Source organism: Micropterus dolomieu, linkage group LG02 (assembly GCF_021292245.1).
Source record: "Micropterus dolomieu isolate WLL.071019.BEF.003 ecotype Adirondacks linkage group LG02, ASM2129224v1, whole genome shotgun sequence".
Classification (NCBI taxonomy): domain Eukaryota; kingdom Metazoa; phylum Chordata; class Actinopteri; order Centrarchiformes; family Centrarchidae; genus Micropterus; species Micropterus dolomieu.
Genome location: NC_060151.1, coordinates 6,419,617 through 6,435,318, shown reverse-complemented (window position 1 = coordinate 6,435,318; position 15,702 = coordinate 6,419,617). Strand labels below are relative to the sequence as shown.

General features: G+C 44.1%; 1 protein-coding gene across 5 annotated transcripts in view; it reads right to left on the bottom strand.

Annotated features, from left to right (window-relative positions):
- Window positions 1-623: 623 nt before the first annotated feature.
- caskin1 (CASK interacting protein 1) overlaps window positions 624-15,702 on the bottom strand; it is a 122,917-nt gene continuing 107,838 nt past the window's right edge. For 3 of the 5 annotated variants that reach the window (XM_046074669.1, XM_046074690.1, XM_046074683.1), the window contains 8 exons: window positions 12,455-12,556; window positions 12,179-12,317; window positions 9,905-10,048; window positions 8,497-9,704; window positions 8,066-8,371; window positions 7,248-7,836; window positions 6,214-6,718; window positions 624-5,211 (listed from right to left, as the gene is read on the bottom strand). In XM_046074669.1, the coding sequence (XP_045930625.1) occupies window positions 5,115-5,211; window positions 6,214-6,718; window positions 7,248-7,836; window positions 8,066-8,371; window positions 8,497-9,704; window positions 9,905-10,048; window positions 12,179-12,317; window positions 12,455-12,556 (3,090 nt within the window). In that variant the 3' untranslated portion in view covers window positions 624-5,114. The remainder of the gene's footprint in view (window positions 5,212-6,213; window positions 6,719-7,247; window positions 7,837-8,065; window positions 8,372-8,496; window positions 9,705-9,904; window positions 10,049-12,178; window positions 12,318-12,454; window positions 12,557-15,702) is intronic. The other 2 variants (XM_046074676.1, XM_046074699.1) reach the window with 2 other exon arrangements.

Genomic DNA, 15,702 nt, shown 5'->3' with positions numbered 1-15,702 from the left:
CAATGTACAACCACGCATTATCACATGAAACAAAGTTTCACAAGTCATGAGATGAAGACCATGAGATCGAAAGCTGTGGACAATGCTCAAGTGGAACTTCAGTTCAGTCTTTATTTTTCGTTTTTAGGTCAAGCATATGGAAAGATAATCTGTGTATTCATGATGGAATATTAACTAAATATTAAGCAACTATTAGTTAAACTGGAAATTTCTGATAACTGGATAAAAAGTATCCGTATAAATCAGGAATAACGGAAAACGTAATGAAGAGACTGAGTCAATGTAGCTGTGTTTCAAGAGGTCACATGCTAAAAAAGTTGGGAACAACTGACCTATAGGTTTGTTTACCCACTCAGCGGTGCTAAAGATGTTGGTATGGTGTGATAAAGTGACCTCATTGCATACCCTCTGTTCTCCAAATATTGATAAAGGTGTAAGTATTCCCACCCTAAAATGTGTAATAACAATACAGTAGCGTTATGGAGGTGTCAATTTTTTTTGTCACTTTAAAAGGAATAATAAATGTTTTGACTTTTGAGTGCTGGATTGCAGTCATGTGCTGCCCCCTACAGGAGGACCTTGAAAATACAGATTCCACGTCACAACACGAAGGGAGGCTCAGGTGCAGTTTGTATAGAACATTTATTTATTCAGAGCAGATGGCCATAAGATGCAGTCACTGCAAGCACACCACTGTCCAGTCACTACAGCACACACACACTCACGCACACAGGTTTCATACAGTCAATAGCAGAGCAACACATAACACACACACGGCCTCTCACAAGCACTCACATACAGTCAACTGCAGAGCAGAGGAGACACCAGTCCGGTGTCCGTTCAGATAAGCACAGGCGGAAAATCAAATAAGAGCTTGGCTTTTTCTTTTGTTAAGAAAGAAAATGAACAGTACTTTTTGATCCACAACGTATTTGACCATCTGTGTTTTTTTCACCGTCTGAAGTATTTCACCTTTGTAGCCCGCAATCCCCACCCGTCCAAACACACAGTAATGCCTACAGCATGGGAGATGACCAAAATGAGACCCAAGGAAGGAGGAGAAAAGGGCAAAGTGTAGCTTTTAACATTTCAGGGCCATGTCTAAAAGCAAGAATGTGTAGCTGTAAGCTGCAGCTGTGAGGGGGAGGAAGCATGTCTGCAATGTTGAAGGAAGTGCAAGTTGACCTTTGACCTCTGTACAGCCTCAACCATCTGATTAGGGGAAGTTGCTATGAAAGTAATGTTACCATGCACTCACGTGCTACAAAATAGTTTAGACAAACTTAATTTCTGCTTGGGCTTTAACATGAACATCAGGTTAGAAAAATCAGAGAGCAAATTGGTACCTGTTTTCTGAAGGCAATGATGGAATTTGATCTGGTCAGATGTAATCACACATACACTTGCATTTATCACACATCTGGCAACAGCTGGACCAACTATCCAAACTGACATTTTACTGATTAGTCTTCATTACCGTTATGTTTGTAGTTGTACAGTTAAAGGTAGTAGTTAAACATTTTGGGGAAATCTGCTTAAATTTGCTTTCTGAGAGTTATACAAGAAGATTTGCACCCCATACAGGTCTATAAGCTATATGTGAAGCTAACGTTAGCAGATGGTTAGCATAGCTTAGAACAAAGACTGGAAACACAAAGCACCTGGCCTAGCTCTGTCAAAATGTAATAAACAACCACAACATGTGTTTTTTTTTTTTTAACAAAGATAACAAGATATAACACTGTACATTTGTGTGCTAGTCTTCAGTCTTTATGCTAGGCTATGCTAAACGACTGCTGGTTGTAACTTCATATTTACTGTACGGTGAGAGTGTCTTCTCATATAATTTTCAAAAAGACAGCAAATATTTCCCAAAATGTTGCTCCATTGCTACTTTAATGTTCTGACAAAATAGCACATGAACGCAAGCATGTGAACGCAGTGGCTATTTTACGGTCTTATTGAAATTAGTTAGTTTGTAATTGTGACGTGGGAGAAAGACGTCTCTTGTGGTTACCTGGGTTTTGTTTAGGTCTGATGATTTTATGTTTCAAATATCACATCTCAGTGGTGATGGTGGGGGGGCGCTTACTTTTCTACTATCACATCTTAAATAATAAAACAGAAGAGAGAGCCCCTTATATTGTACATACCCATCTACTGTATTGTAGTCAAACCAAAATCACAAAGCAAGGCACATGTTTCAAAGAAAAAGAAACCGAACATTGCATTTAAAATCATACAAAAATAATAAATCGGAACAACAAGAATTGCTTGTATTATACAGATCGCCACACCTTGACACATGTACACAAAAAATTAAAAAACAAACACTTCCTGGAAATACCCCAACATGGTATTCATCAGCTCGGACCACTTAAGCATGGAGAAGCAAACTGATTCAACACTCAATTAGTTCTGTTTACTTTGAAAAATAGTCTTCAGGATGACAAACACTTCATAAATACACTTCTTTTTTTTGCAAATATCCATATATATAATCTCTATGTGATCATAATTTAAATACCACAACTATTCTCTGAATTATTATTCATTTATATATTGAGTGTGGCTGCTATGGGACTGTGAAACCTAGGTTTTCTTAATGGACTGAGGTGCAAATGGAGTGTTGCACCTCGCGGGATGCAGTTTCTGGTTTGTTTGAGGAACTTAAAGGGGCACTCCATCATTTTTACGGGTTAATAATCCTAGTTAGTACAGCTCAGCTTTTAAAAATAGTTTTATTAATGTACTCTGAGGCCCTGAAGGAGTTGTGTCAGATCTGTAAAAAGAACCCTGATGATGTCCTAGTGATGTCATCAGGGTTATTTCAGCAAGGGCTTACTTTATAACCGAAAGCAGGCGTTACAAAATTAAGTATAGGATCCAGTGCTTTTGGAGCTTGACTCACGCCAGAGCCCAGCTTTATGGAAGTTCAATACTAAATCACTGCAGTGCCCCTTTAAACGTTGCACTGAAACAAACCATCCAGCATCACAGATCTCTGCTGCCGCTCGCTCTATCTTAGCAGAGACAGTTTTTTTATCCCATCAACACGCTGTTGTGGCAACACACTGTATAGTAACCATGGTGATGCTGATGAGGATGGGGAGGGTGATGATGTAGATTGTCATGGCAACACGGGGTGGGTGGTTAGGACAGTGGGACCAGAGAGATAAAGATGCGAAGGTGTCAGGAAGGGTTTCAGTCCTATTGTAAATTATTTTCTATTTCCTGGTGAAAAAAAAGAGAAAGTTATGGATCTTAAAAGTATGTGTTAATATAGGGTCTTAAAAGTAGGGATGCACCAGTATCGGGGCAGATTCTGACCTTGTTGACTGGATCCAGTATTGCCCGGAAATAACTAATCCACATTAAAGTTATTTCATCAATGTTAGGAGACATCTTGTGTTCATTAGTTAAGTACTAGTGAGAATAAAGATATTAGTATATATTCATAGTTTCTGGATTTTATAGATGTAATTAAGATGTTTTAAGTAGGTAAATTAACTTTTTTTGTGGAAAAAACATAAAACACCAATATATTATTCAAATCAGAGTATTTTATTTATGTCTTAAAAATTTGTCCCGAGGGGCTCTTTAAATTTTAAAACAAAGAGAGCGCTAATACTGGATCGGTCATCTGCATCAGCAGATACCCCGAGTCATGGTATCGGAAGAGAAAAAGTTGGATCAGTGCATCCCCACTTAAAAGTGCTTGAAAATGAATTCACATTCATTTAAGTCCTTATAATCTTGAAATGTTGTATCGCAATTCGACAAGACCATGAATGAAAAGGTCTCTATATTAACAAACTGATTTTCACTCAAAATCAATCAACCAAATGTTATTCAGTTTTCCTCAGGTGGGAAAGCTGAAGTTTGCTGCTACGCCCTTGTTTCTTTTTTCCTTAAATAACAGCAGTATCAGGAATGATTTGAAACTCTGGTGCAATAAACTGCCCAGGGGAGTTTGGAGCAACTGAGAACCAAACTGACCTTTGACCTCAAGACTCATCCTACTGGAAACAAACTTTACAACTTAACATCTGCTTTCAGGCAACCTGCTGTAGCCTCACTGCAGTTTTCTCCCTCCCTCCCCTTCTCTCATTTGAATTGATATTGTGCGGGCTCCCGTGTGTGTGCAAGCTGGCTGCATGGGTCATTGTGCTTCTCCTAAGTGTGTGTGTATGTGTGTGTGTGTGTGTGTGTACGTTGAGAGTGATTATGAGGATGCAGCAGAGTGTGTGGATGCAGCTATGACAGGAAACTGAATTTGATCCTGAAATTCCAACAATCTGCAAGCTCACATACACACATCTGTCACACTGTCTCTATCTCTATCACACACACACACACACACACACACCTCAGGAGCTAAATAGTCTCGTTTTGGTCACAGATAAAAATCTTTCCACCAAGTCATTTACATCTTCACATCACCAGAGGTCACCATTCCACACAGAACCAAGACATCAAACCAAAGAGCTAGAGATTCATATTTATCGGTATATTATATATTACTGTGCTAATGCAGGACTTTTTCAGTAGATATAAACTCTCCATGCGTAGAATGTACACATACCATACTATGATTCATTACACAGTTGGTTTTTCAATCAGTATTAGTTTAGTTTATTTGTTCGCCATGATAGCTTCATGAGTCCATGTGGCGTTCTGAAAAGACCCACGTTTTGATTGCAGTCTCCTCCATTTCGTTGCATTTTTTTCATCTCTCCATCTTGTGATTTTTTTAATTTTCTTTTCACATCAGTCATTGGTCCTTTTTTTAACCCTCTCTTTTAGTGTCTCTCTCTTTATCCATTCTTGCTCTCTCTCTCTCTCTTTCTGCCACATGTCTGTCCAGGCCTGTTGCGCTGCGCCGTCATCATTTTCATCATCAGCATCACCAGGGGATGAGAGGAAGAGGACGAGAAAAGAGGTCTGCCGGAGCAGCGGCGGATGGACGGCAGGAAGAGTGAGAAGGGGATAAGCGGGAGAGAGAGCAGGATGAAAAGAAGGAGAGAGAGACAGAGAGGCATATTGCCCATTGTGCCATCTGAGTCACTCCTGGTGCAGCGCTGACGTGGAGACACGCTGACTGGTTTCTATGGTTACTCCAGCATAGCGTCGAGTTGGTCGGCCAGGTCATCGAACATGCTGCCGATGTCGTCGAGGATGCTAACCGTGGTCTTCTGCTCAGCCACAGAGCTAAATATACACACACAGAGAAACACAACATTTACCAACTGTTATACTTTATTTAAAGATCTGGGCATCTAGTTTTCACAGTAGCGCAGGCTGGTGGAAAGACCAGTACTGAAAATATGGGGTAAATTCACAATTTGATAAACCCCTCCCTCCTCAGTTAGTGTTGCCACACCTGTCAAGCTTTCCATTCTTACATTACATATATGCAGTTTACAGTGATCATGATTACAGATTTACCATCAAAATTCTTTATAATTTTTGAAACCATGGATTCTTGATTTCAGACAGAGGTAGACAAAAGCAGGCTTCTCATTTCTAACCAGTGACTGTTGATTTTGAGCTGGCAGATTTTATCAGCTGTAGCTAGCAAGCCTATTAAGCTGAAACTAGTTCCACAAGTTGGTGATGGCTACAATCATGAATAATCATTTTGCTGACGCTTTTATCTAAGCGACTTACAATTGCTATGTATGTCAGAGGTCACGCTTCTGGGGCAACAAGAGGTTAACTGTGTTGCTCAGGGACACAGTGTGTCACAGTAGGAATTAAACCAGGTGTTCCACACCAAAGGCTTGTGTCTTATCCACTGCTCCATCACCACCCAAGACGTAGAAATACAGAAACATCAGCATTTTTCTTATATTGCAGTGCAGAGCTAGTCCTAGTTTGGTCGTAAACCAAAGCATTAAACAAATTTTGACCAGATGATGGAGGGATCACCAAAGTGGTTGCAATTCATTCTGAGAGGGGGAACTGAAATTCTACTAAATTTCATGGTAATCCAGACAACAGTTGTCAAGACATTTCACTAAAAGCCAAAAATGTCCACCACATGGTGGCGCTAGAGCGACCGTCAGGAGATCACAAAAGTCAGTAGGATTCATCCATGAATGTCTGGACAATTTTTTATGGCTGAAATCGCACACTTCTGCAGCATTATTGGGCATTATAAAATTGAGTACATGAGACAGTATGTGTGTGTGTGTGTGTGTGTGCGCTTACTCCTCCTGCCGCAGTATCTTGTCCTCCACGGCCTGCAGAGCCGCGGCCAGCGACGCACTCGTCTCCTCCAGCTTCTGATGCACCAAAGAATCCACACCGAAGTCCGTCGTCGTGGCGGCTGGCGCCGTCACCCCTCCTCCCACCATCCCACTGTCCACCGACACACCCCCAATGGAGGAGCGAGGGGGCTTGACAGGTGGCGGGGTCGGGCTGGGAGTAGCTGGAGTTTGGGGCGTCTGCGGTGTTGTGGGAGTCTGCGGGGTGTGGGGGCTCTGGGAAGACGGGCTCAGCGGCTTGGCGTTTGGCGGGCTTGGGATGTTGGAGGGAGGGAAGGAGGGGGGTGAGCTGGTCTGTCGGGCCACCGCAGGGTGCTGCTTGACCGGGTTAGGGGCCGGGATCGGGGAGGGGGGGCTGGTCATGGAGTGGATGAGCTTGGCCGGTTTGGGTGCCGTGGGCGGGGGCACTGGTTTCGGCGAGACAGGTGGAGGGATCTTCTTTCCTTCCACTACAGAAATGGAGAGAGAGAAAGAGAGAGCAATGCTGGATCACTCACTGGCATCTGCATCCTGATGGATTCCTTCTTTGCCTGAATTTTCCTGCTCTAATTAGCTGTAGTTTGGTCATGTTAGTTGTGACAATGTGAGGTCATATCAAAGCATAACACCTAGTCTGCACAGGGATTGGTCAGGTGTGTGGAGGCTCAGCAACTACTTTTCGTGTGATGAGTTCGGACGACATGCTGTACAAACAAGTTAGTTTCGAGCATACTGACACCTTTACAGGCTTTGGAATCTTTAAGGATGCTTCAATATGCTTCAAACAAAGAGCTTGTCAAACAGCGTTTAAAACCTTGCGCAAACCTTTCTGTGAACTTTCTGTAACTGACAATTAGTACAGTTCATCATGTCTTTCCCCTCTTTATGACTTTTTGCCCCACCGTCCAGTGTGGTCATTCACAACAGCCATGAACAAAACATGGTGATTTTATAACAAAGCACCGGCAAATTTCAAAGTAAGTCAAATACTGTGAGTACCTGGGCTTCCAGGTGTCCCAGGGCCAGGCAGGGGGACTCTCTTATTGGTGGCAGGAGGTGGGGGAGTCTGTGGGCCTCCCTGTCTCTTTATCTGTCCCACGACAGGCTTCGGGGAGACTGGTGGCTTTGGTTTTCTCACCGGACCTCCTTCATTGCCCACTGGAGTTCCTTGGTCCACACTGTCCCTGCGAGGAGCAGCAGTCACTTGCGGTTGAGGTTGATGTTGGGGTTGAGGTGGTGGCTGTTCTGTCACTCCAGTATCAGACACTAGGCGGCGTTTCATGGTAGCTGTGCCGTTCTGGTAGGGTACTGGCTGCGTGGTGTTCGGCTGACCACCCCCCATAGGCTCCCCGTTAGCCCCAGCCAGGTCTGCGAAGCCCTCGGGCTCCTTGTCTCGGCTCTTGGGACGTCGTTTGACGGTGGACGACTCCTGGAGGGTGAAGTCGGAGCCATTGGGGTGGGTCTTGGAGCTGCGGGGCCGTCGCTTTAAGGTCGCTGTGGCCTCAACCCTGGAGATGTCCTCCTGCGTGTAACCTCCGTCTCCCTGGGGCTCCTCGCCGTCACCCTGCAGACAAACACAAAATACACACTAACGGAAAATTCATACATTCGTGATAAGAGGGAATTTTTGCACAGTCAAAAACATTGACAAAGATAAATGGATAACACAAATAAAGCTTACAGAACACAGAAGCTGTACTATGAATCTGTAATACATTATTACACATATATTACATTACATAGATACATAGATAATGTAGATTCAATAGATAGATAGACAAACAGGCAGACATATATATATATAGATAGATAGCTACCTGTCCTTCTCCTTCTCCTCGACCCTGGCGGCGGATGGTCAGGCTGCCCTCCTCTGCAAAGGGCAGGTTCTCTGATGAACTGCCGCTACCTCCTGAGCTGGGGTGGGGGGAGGACGGAGGGTGTGGGGAGGAGGAATTTACAGGCAGAGGGGAGGTATCAGGCTGGGCTGAGGGAGAGGGGAAAGCAGAGGGAGTTGGCTGGTCGCGCCGGGCAGCCGCGACCAGCTCGCTGACAGGGCCACTAATGGTCCGCCGTCGGTTCACCACTTCACCGTCCAAACCAATGGCGTCACGTGTTTTCCCTACCTGTTAAACACACAACCATACAATTGCTTGATCATGCTAACGACACATATAAATGTGTGTTTTACATTTAGAGAAGCATATACAAATATCCAGACAATTTTACTACAAAATGTTTTCTATAATACCTGCAGGAAGTTCTTCTGCAGCGCCATGCCTTTGGGTCCACCCCCTATAGAAGACATCTCCAACATGGCGGCGATGCTCCTCACACTACCCACGCTGCTCGTCTCCACAACCGCTGGCTCCAGGGACACCCCCAGGTCGCTGGCCCGCCGCTGTTGGTGGTAAGGCACGTCCAACATCCCCCCCGTGGTGGTGAGCATCTGCGGCTGTGCGTTGGCATCTGTCAGGTTAGAGTTGCTGCTTGAGATGGCAGAGCTTGAGCGTTTGGGTGGCGGCGGGGGCGGGCCTTTTTTCTTCTGACGCAGAGCAAAGGACTGCGTCTGGTTGCGGTTGACGTTCTTGTCCTGGTTGCGGACGGAGTGGCTGCGGCTGACCCGATGGGTCACTGTGGCGTATTTGCCCCCTTCCCCTCTGACGACGGCAGAGCCCTGACCTCCCACTGCATCTGCTTCTCCTCCTCCGCCTCCTCCTACCTTCTCCTCACACTCACCATCTGAGACGGCGTGTCTGTTGAGGCTTTGGGCGCGTTTCTGCTGGAGCGCAGAAGGCTCTGCTTCGTCCCCCTCTGTCAGCTCAGCCTCTGGTGGCAGGCAGAGGAGCGGGACCTGTGGTTGTTGGCTCTCCCTGACCTCCATGACCTGTGCCTGCGGATGGTGCTGAGGAGGTGCCTGGTGCTGCGGCTGGACTTGAGGCTGCTGTTGTTGTTGCTGGGGCTGAGCCTGGGTGCATGGAGCTCCGCGGTGGGTTGGAGACTGAGGGGGGTGGGAGCGTGGCGACTGAGGTCTCTCCCCCTGGATGAAAGGGGGGGACGGCTTGTGTTTGGCCTGCGGGGAAGCTGTGCTCTGGACGGAGGAGGTGGAGGAGGAAGATGAGGTTCTAGTCTTGGTAGGAGTGTGAGGGGGCGTGTAGGGAGGCGCAGGCTGGGAATGGGCATGGGAGTGTGAGTGACGATGTTTGCCTTGAGAGGAAACACTGCCTCTGTGAGAGGAGGTGCTTCCCTGGCTGCTCTGTTGCCTCATAGTCCGCGCCTCCTTCTTAGGTGGCCCAGAGCCACCACCTCCTCCTCCTCCTGTCATAACCTCATCATGGTCTTTGCTGAGGGTGCGTGTTCGCTGAGCTTTGACCTCCTGACCTGGCTGGGTCATGGCACTTTGTAGCTCAGTGCTCAACTCGCTGTCCTGGAAGGTGCTCATCTTTGGAGACATGACCTCTGAAGACAGAGAAAGAAACCCTTAAATATAAATATTAATCTTAATAAGACAGAAAGTCATGACTGTCATGACTGACACCTTTGAGGGAAAATCACTTGACAACTAAGAGATGTTATTAGGTAAGGCATGGGGCTGCAGTAGATTCAAGTTAAACCTCATTCAAAGTTAATCATTATCGGACTATCCTCTGTAAGCTCACCATCTGGAGGTGGGCTGTCAATTGACATGACTTCCTGCTGCTGTGTGATTGGCGGGGGCTTCTTTCTGAGGGAGCCCCGCCCGTCTGAACTGCGCTGCATTTCAGCCAATCGCTTCACTGCCAGCATCAGCTTCTTCTGGTGGCCTAAAACATTGAAAGATTGGAATTGCTGATTAATTAAGGTAATTCATCCAGTTACTTTACAATTAAAATATTTTTTTATCAAAACAAATATGTTCAAAAAGCCCTCCCTTGACCCTACTCAAGTTGAGAACTATCGGCCAGTTTCACTTCTACCATTTCTTCCAAATCGAACAGGCAGTCTTCAAACGGGTCTCAGAATTCCTTTCACGGAATTACCTCCTAGATCTATATCAGTCTGGTTTTAAGTGGCCACTCTACTGAAACGGCTCTTTTGTCTGTGACAGAAGCCCTAAGGTCAGCTAAAGCTGCAGCACAATCCTCGGTTCTTATCCTGCTTGACCTATCAGCTGCCTTTGACACAGTCAATCACAGGATCCTGCAATCCGCGCTCTCAGCAATGGGCATTTCGGGCAAAGCACTCCTGTGGTTCTCGGGGCGTTCCTACAATGTTTTGTGGACAATTACCTTGCTCCCACTGCCTCTCCACAGGGGTGCCCTAAAGCTCGGTGCTAGGGCCCTTTCTCTTCTCAATTCATGCCACCTCACTGGGGCCGATCATTCGCTCGCACAGCTTCTCTTACGCAGACGATACGCAACTCTACCTATCCTTCCCGCCAGACAACCCCACCGTCTCGGTGCAGATCACGGACTATCGCACTGACATATGTGCATGGATGAAGGCTTCCCACCTTCAACTAAACCTCTCTAAGACTGAAATCTTGGTCATTCCAGTCAAGCAATCTATCCACCATAACATCAAACTACATATTGGCTCCTCAACCATCACTCCAACCAGGGTGGTGAGAAACTTGGGTGTCATGATTGATGACCAGCAGTCCTTTTCAGACCATGTTGCTGCTGTCTCTCGGCCATGCCGCTTTGCTCTATACAACATCAGAAAAATCAGGCCCTACCTCACTCAGTGTGCCACCCAGCTCATCTGTGAAACCACGATCGTGGAACAAGGTACCACACGCCATCAGAGCAGGGGCGTCCCTCTCTAACTCTAATATGCACTTCCTGTGCTCTTCTTCTTCTATCCCCTTACAATTATCTTGTCTTGATTGCACTTTTTTGTTAACTCTTCTTTCCCTAGGTATTTACCCCATTGCTGCTCTTACTAGTATGTCTTATAAGTTGTAAATCTCATGCTGTATTGATGCTTTGTTGATGCTTGTTCGCTGTTCCTCAAATGTAAGTTGCTTTGGATAAGCGTCTGCCAAATGAGTAAATGTAAATGTAAATTATTATTATTATTATTATTTGTGTATGATCTTCCCTCAACTTAGAAGGTGAACATACACTGCAAACTGAAGCTCCAAAACTAAATATGGTAAAAGGTTATCAGACAAGAATCAGTCAAATGTATAATTTGACTAATTAAAATTAAGTGTAAAAAGAACTCCGATGTTAAAATGCCCATCCTTACAGCAGAAATAAACATGTTTACAGCCTGGACCAAAAAAGAGTTTAGGACTCTGGTGGGGTGGATTTTTATGTAACTGACCTGTTTAAATTATATTAAGGCTTAAAGTTATACATAATTAAGAACGTGGCCGCTTTGAGTGACAGGTCGGTGTTTTGGGGCTCCATATGCAACATGTCTAGTCTATGCCCCACAAGAATTTTTTGAACACATTTATTGGTTAATGATTTACAGCAGTGATCCTTAAACTTTTTCACATAATGGACCCCTAAATTGACACAAATTAGACCACGGACCACCATTTAATAAAAGTTTGTCCCGGGGTCCCCCATCTGATAGGATTTTTACTTTTAGATGTTTTATAACAGAGCGTGTATGAAACCCACGACCCAAGTAGTCAAACATTCTGACATTGGATGGAATTAGAATAAAATTAACCCCCTGGAACCCCTCAAGGACCCTTCTGGGTCCCCGGACCCCACACAGCTGTCTCCTTATAACATTCAGCCCACTTAAATGCTTGCCACATATGACATAGTCTCACTCTGGGCTCAATAATTTGAAATGTAGTGAATACCTAACATAAATCGCTGTCCACGGTGCTGACTCTAGTGCTTTGAAGCGGACACTGTAGCTTTCATGGTGGTCATATCTTCTGATGTATAAATGTATGGATGTGTACAAAGTTTATCTGAATGTCTTACCCAGTTTGGTGATGCCTATTTCGTGCAAGTCCTCCCAGGTGATGTCCGTGATGAATTCGATATTCTCGTAACCGTTCTGCACCAGCACCTGGTGGTACTGGCTTAGACCAATAGCAGAAAGCCACTCGCCTAGGCTGGCCTATAGGAACACCAGAAACATGACTTCTTACCCGGCTAGCCGACACCAACACTGGTAGCTTGCCTTTGTAAACAGGCTTAACATCTAATTAGTAGTTTAGTGTTTAATTAAACAGCTATGTGTGTTGAATTACTCACAGGCTTCTGCTCAGGCAGCCAGTCGTTGACACTTAGCTTGTTAATCTCTGATGTCATCTTCTTTCTGTGACCTGGTTTAGTTATTCCAATAGCGGTCAGATCCTACACACACAAACATACACACCACACACATGTGTGATACAGCAGAGGCTTGTTCAGGTTTATACTCCACAAAGTGAATTCAAATCTCCCCAAGACTCCAGCAGTCTCTGTCACTCACACCTACCCACCCACACACACACACATACACACACAGAGGAAAACTTGCAACACAAATAAACAAGTGACAGCGTGACATCTGATGAAAGCTTCTGCCAGTTAAGGAGAAAAGAGCAGAAATGTAAATGTCTCAAAATCATAAGAAAAGCAAGAAAAGCAAAAGAAAATGTCTGCAATGAAAAGGAAGCATCTGTATGAAAGAATAAACTCAATTCCCCATGATGTAATTAAAACGCAGCTCTTTATACTCATTATTTCTGGCATAAGAAACAAGCTCATGCCTGAATACAAGCTACATGAATTAAAAATGATAATGTGCAGATTTATTAGGGAGCTGTAATTAATGAACAAACACTGTGCAACATACTATCAGTCTGTTTAATTGTGTTTCTGTGTATTTCAGTGGCAGCTGTGGTGGACACACAAGAACACACTTTTACAAACATACATGAACAACCACTACACACACACTTCGTTGCACTACTCAAATATAATACAGCACCGGAGTGTACGTTTATATACAAATAATTTATGTATGCTATAAATTATTTGTATGTAGGTGAGCGTGGCAGAGAGTGTCAGCCTAGCTCCTCAGAACAGGCAGCAGCAGCAATGCTGAAGGTGATGAAGGGGTCAGTAGGATTATTATTATTATATCACCTTTTGATACTTCTTGTTTTGGGATTTTATTTATTTTCTATATATATTTTATATTTTTTCTCTTTTAGCTCCAGTTTGTAATTCATGTATTATTTCTTTTTAGATTTTTTTTTTATTTGACAATATGATACAGTTACGTAAAAGAGCATCACTGGGCTGATGTGAACATGTATTTGCTCTTCTAAATATTTAGTTTGAAGGAGTACTCCAGCGATTTAGCATTGCACTTTCAATGCTAAATACCACTTTAAGCATGAGGACTCACTAGAGGCAGATTAAAAAAGGAATGGTCAAAATCAAAGCAGATATCCCAACTTTTAGTCCCTAGTATGGGCAGAGATGGGGACTCGAGTTTGAAACTCGGACTCGAGTCCGACTTAAGTCGCACACACAGTGACTTGAGACTCGACTTGAGACTCGTCCTCAAAAGACTTCAGACTCGACTTGGACTCGAGGTGCGGAACTCGTGAACAATGTTGATTTTTAGGAAACGTCTGATGAGCTTGCTGTTATTCCCTCCCTCCATTACCTATAACCCGCCTATGTAACACGTAGCATCTGCTGCGCGCGGCCACACGTGAGAGAGGACAACAAACTCCGGCAGCTGCTGTGCCATTCATCATAAACTTTGGCTTTAAAACTTCCCACAACAAGGCCCAAACAAAAGACGCGCTGAACGCGAAATAGGTTGCTAATATGAGGTTAGTAAACATGTTTAGCTCACCATTGGCCAATGTTAGCTTCCTTCTTGCTTTAGCTACGACCTACGGGAGGTTAGGAACGACTGTCGTTTGTTGTGAAAAAATGAATGAGTGTTTGTTTACTTGCCAAACTTCTGGCAGTCGATTAACATAATCATTTACGCCCCGCTGGCTGCTATCACATTAATTAACGTTGGCTGCAAACAGGTTACAGGTTATTGTTATAAGCTGTCATTAATTGCATTGCACATGCATGGTTGTGCTCTGTAAGTGAAAAACAGGTTACAGCTACAGAATCCCTTATAGGTAGTGATGGGCAAATGAAGTTTTTGTGAAGCACTGAACCACCTGAGCCAATTGTTTTAATAATGGGTTCATTACTCAAAGCTTCAGTTACAGTGACCTCTCCTGGCGAAGTTCAAGGCTGCAGGCAAATTAGACAGGCTAGCTGGTGGACACGACACTTTTAATTACATGCACGCACGGCCCTCGATGAGCAGTGCTGGGGAAACTACTTTACTTTTGTAGAAAAAGCATCTTTGCTTTAATCACCCTTGGATTTAAAGTATATTTACTTTGAAAATTCTTTGATGCACACACATTAAGACTGAACATCATGTTCAAATAAAGATTGATGAATGCATGTATTTTGTTATTGAGGAGAGAGTGCTGGGAAATATGGCATAGGTTGGATGTGCTTGTGTGACAGGGGGTGAATGTGTTCGATGGGGTGCACAAACACTCAAAGCTTTCGAGACAATTGGGGCAGTGCCAGTGAATCACGTGATTGGACCGCGAACCAGTCAGTGATTCATTCAGTAAGTGAAGCAGTTGCTGCTTTGGACTTCACATGTCACGTGATTTTTTTCGCACCAAAGCAAGCTTTGAAGCAGTGGTTCAATGGGATTGTAGTCCAGGGGTTTGAAGCGTGTATCGAAGCTTCAGTGTTGCACTGCAACACAGTTTTATTAGCAGCCTGGTTTGAACACAGCAGGTGATACAACATTCATTATAACCATGAGAGATTTGAGACTTGACTTGGACTCTTGCTCAGAGACTTGAGACTTGACTTGGACTCTAGCTCAGAGCCTTGAGACTTGACTTGGACTCTTGCTCAGAGACTTGTGAGCATGGGTCAAGCTATAAAAAATGGATCCCATATTTCCCATAATGCAGCTCAGTAGTATTTTTTATTAGACCCTCCCTATGTGATAGAAGTCCATGTCCTTTAAACTCCACACCCTATGTTTGTAACAAAGGCTGACTGTTAAACATTGAAAGTCTCAAGCCCAACCTGAGATAACCCCAATGACATCATATCGCTCTTTAAAAAAATGTATTGTGGGAAAACTCTCACAGTGTAGCACAAGTCATTTTTATGCCAGAGGTCCTCACCTTTTCATAACAACCCTCTGGTTCAAAAATCATCACTTTCTGTGGGTAAACATTCTTTGCTTCTTACAGAAATAAATCATTAGAATATAGCTTTTTTTGCTTTTCATTTAAACAGACAGGTCCAACTTTGAGTTTTCCTTGATCAGTTGTCCTTGTTAATTAAAGCTGCACTGAGGCACTTTTGACCACTAGGGGACAGCAACTCACTTTAACCCACAACAATCGTCTTTTGTACAGTAGTTGTTATGGTCAACATGTTAGCAAACATAGGTT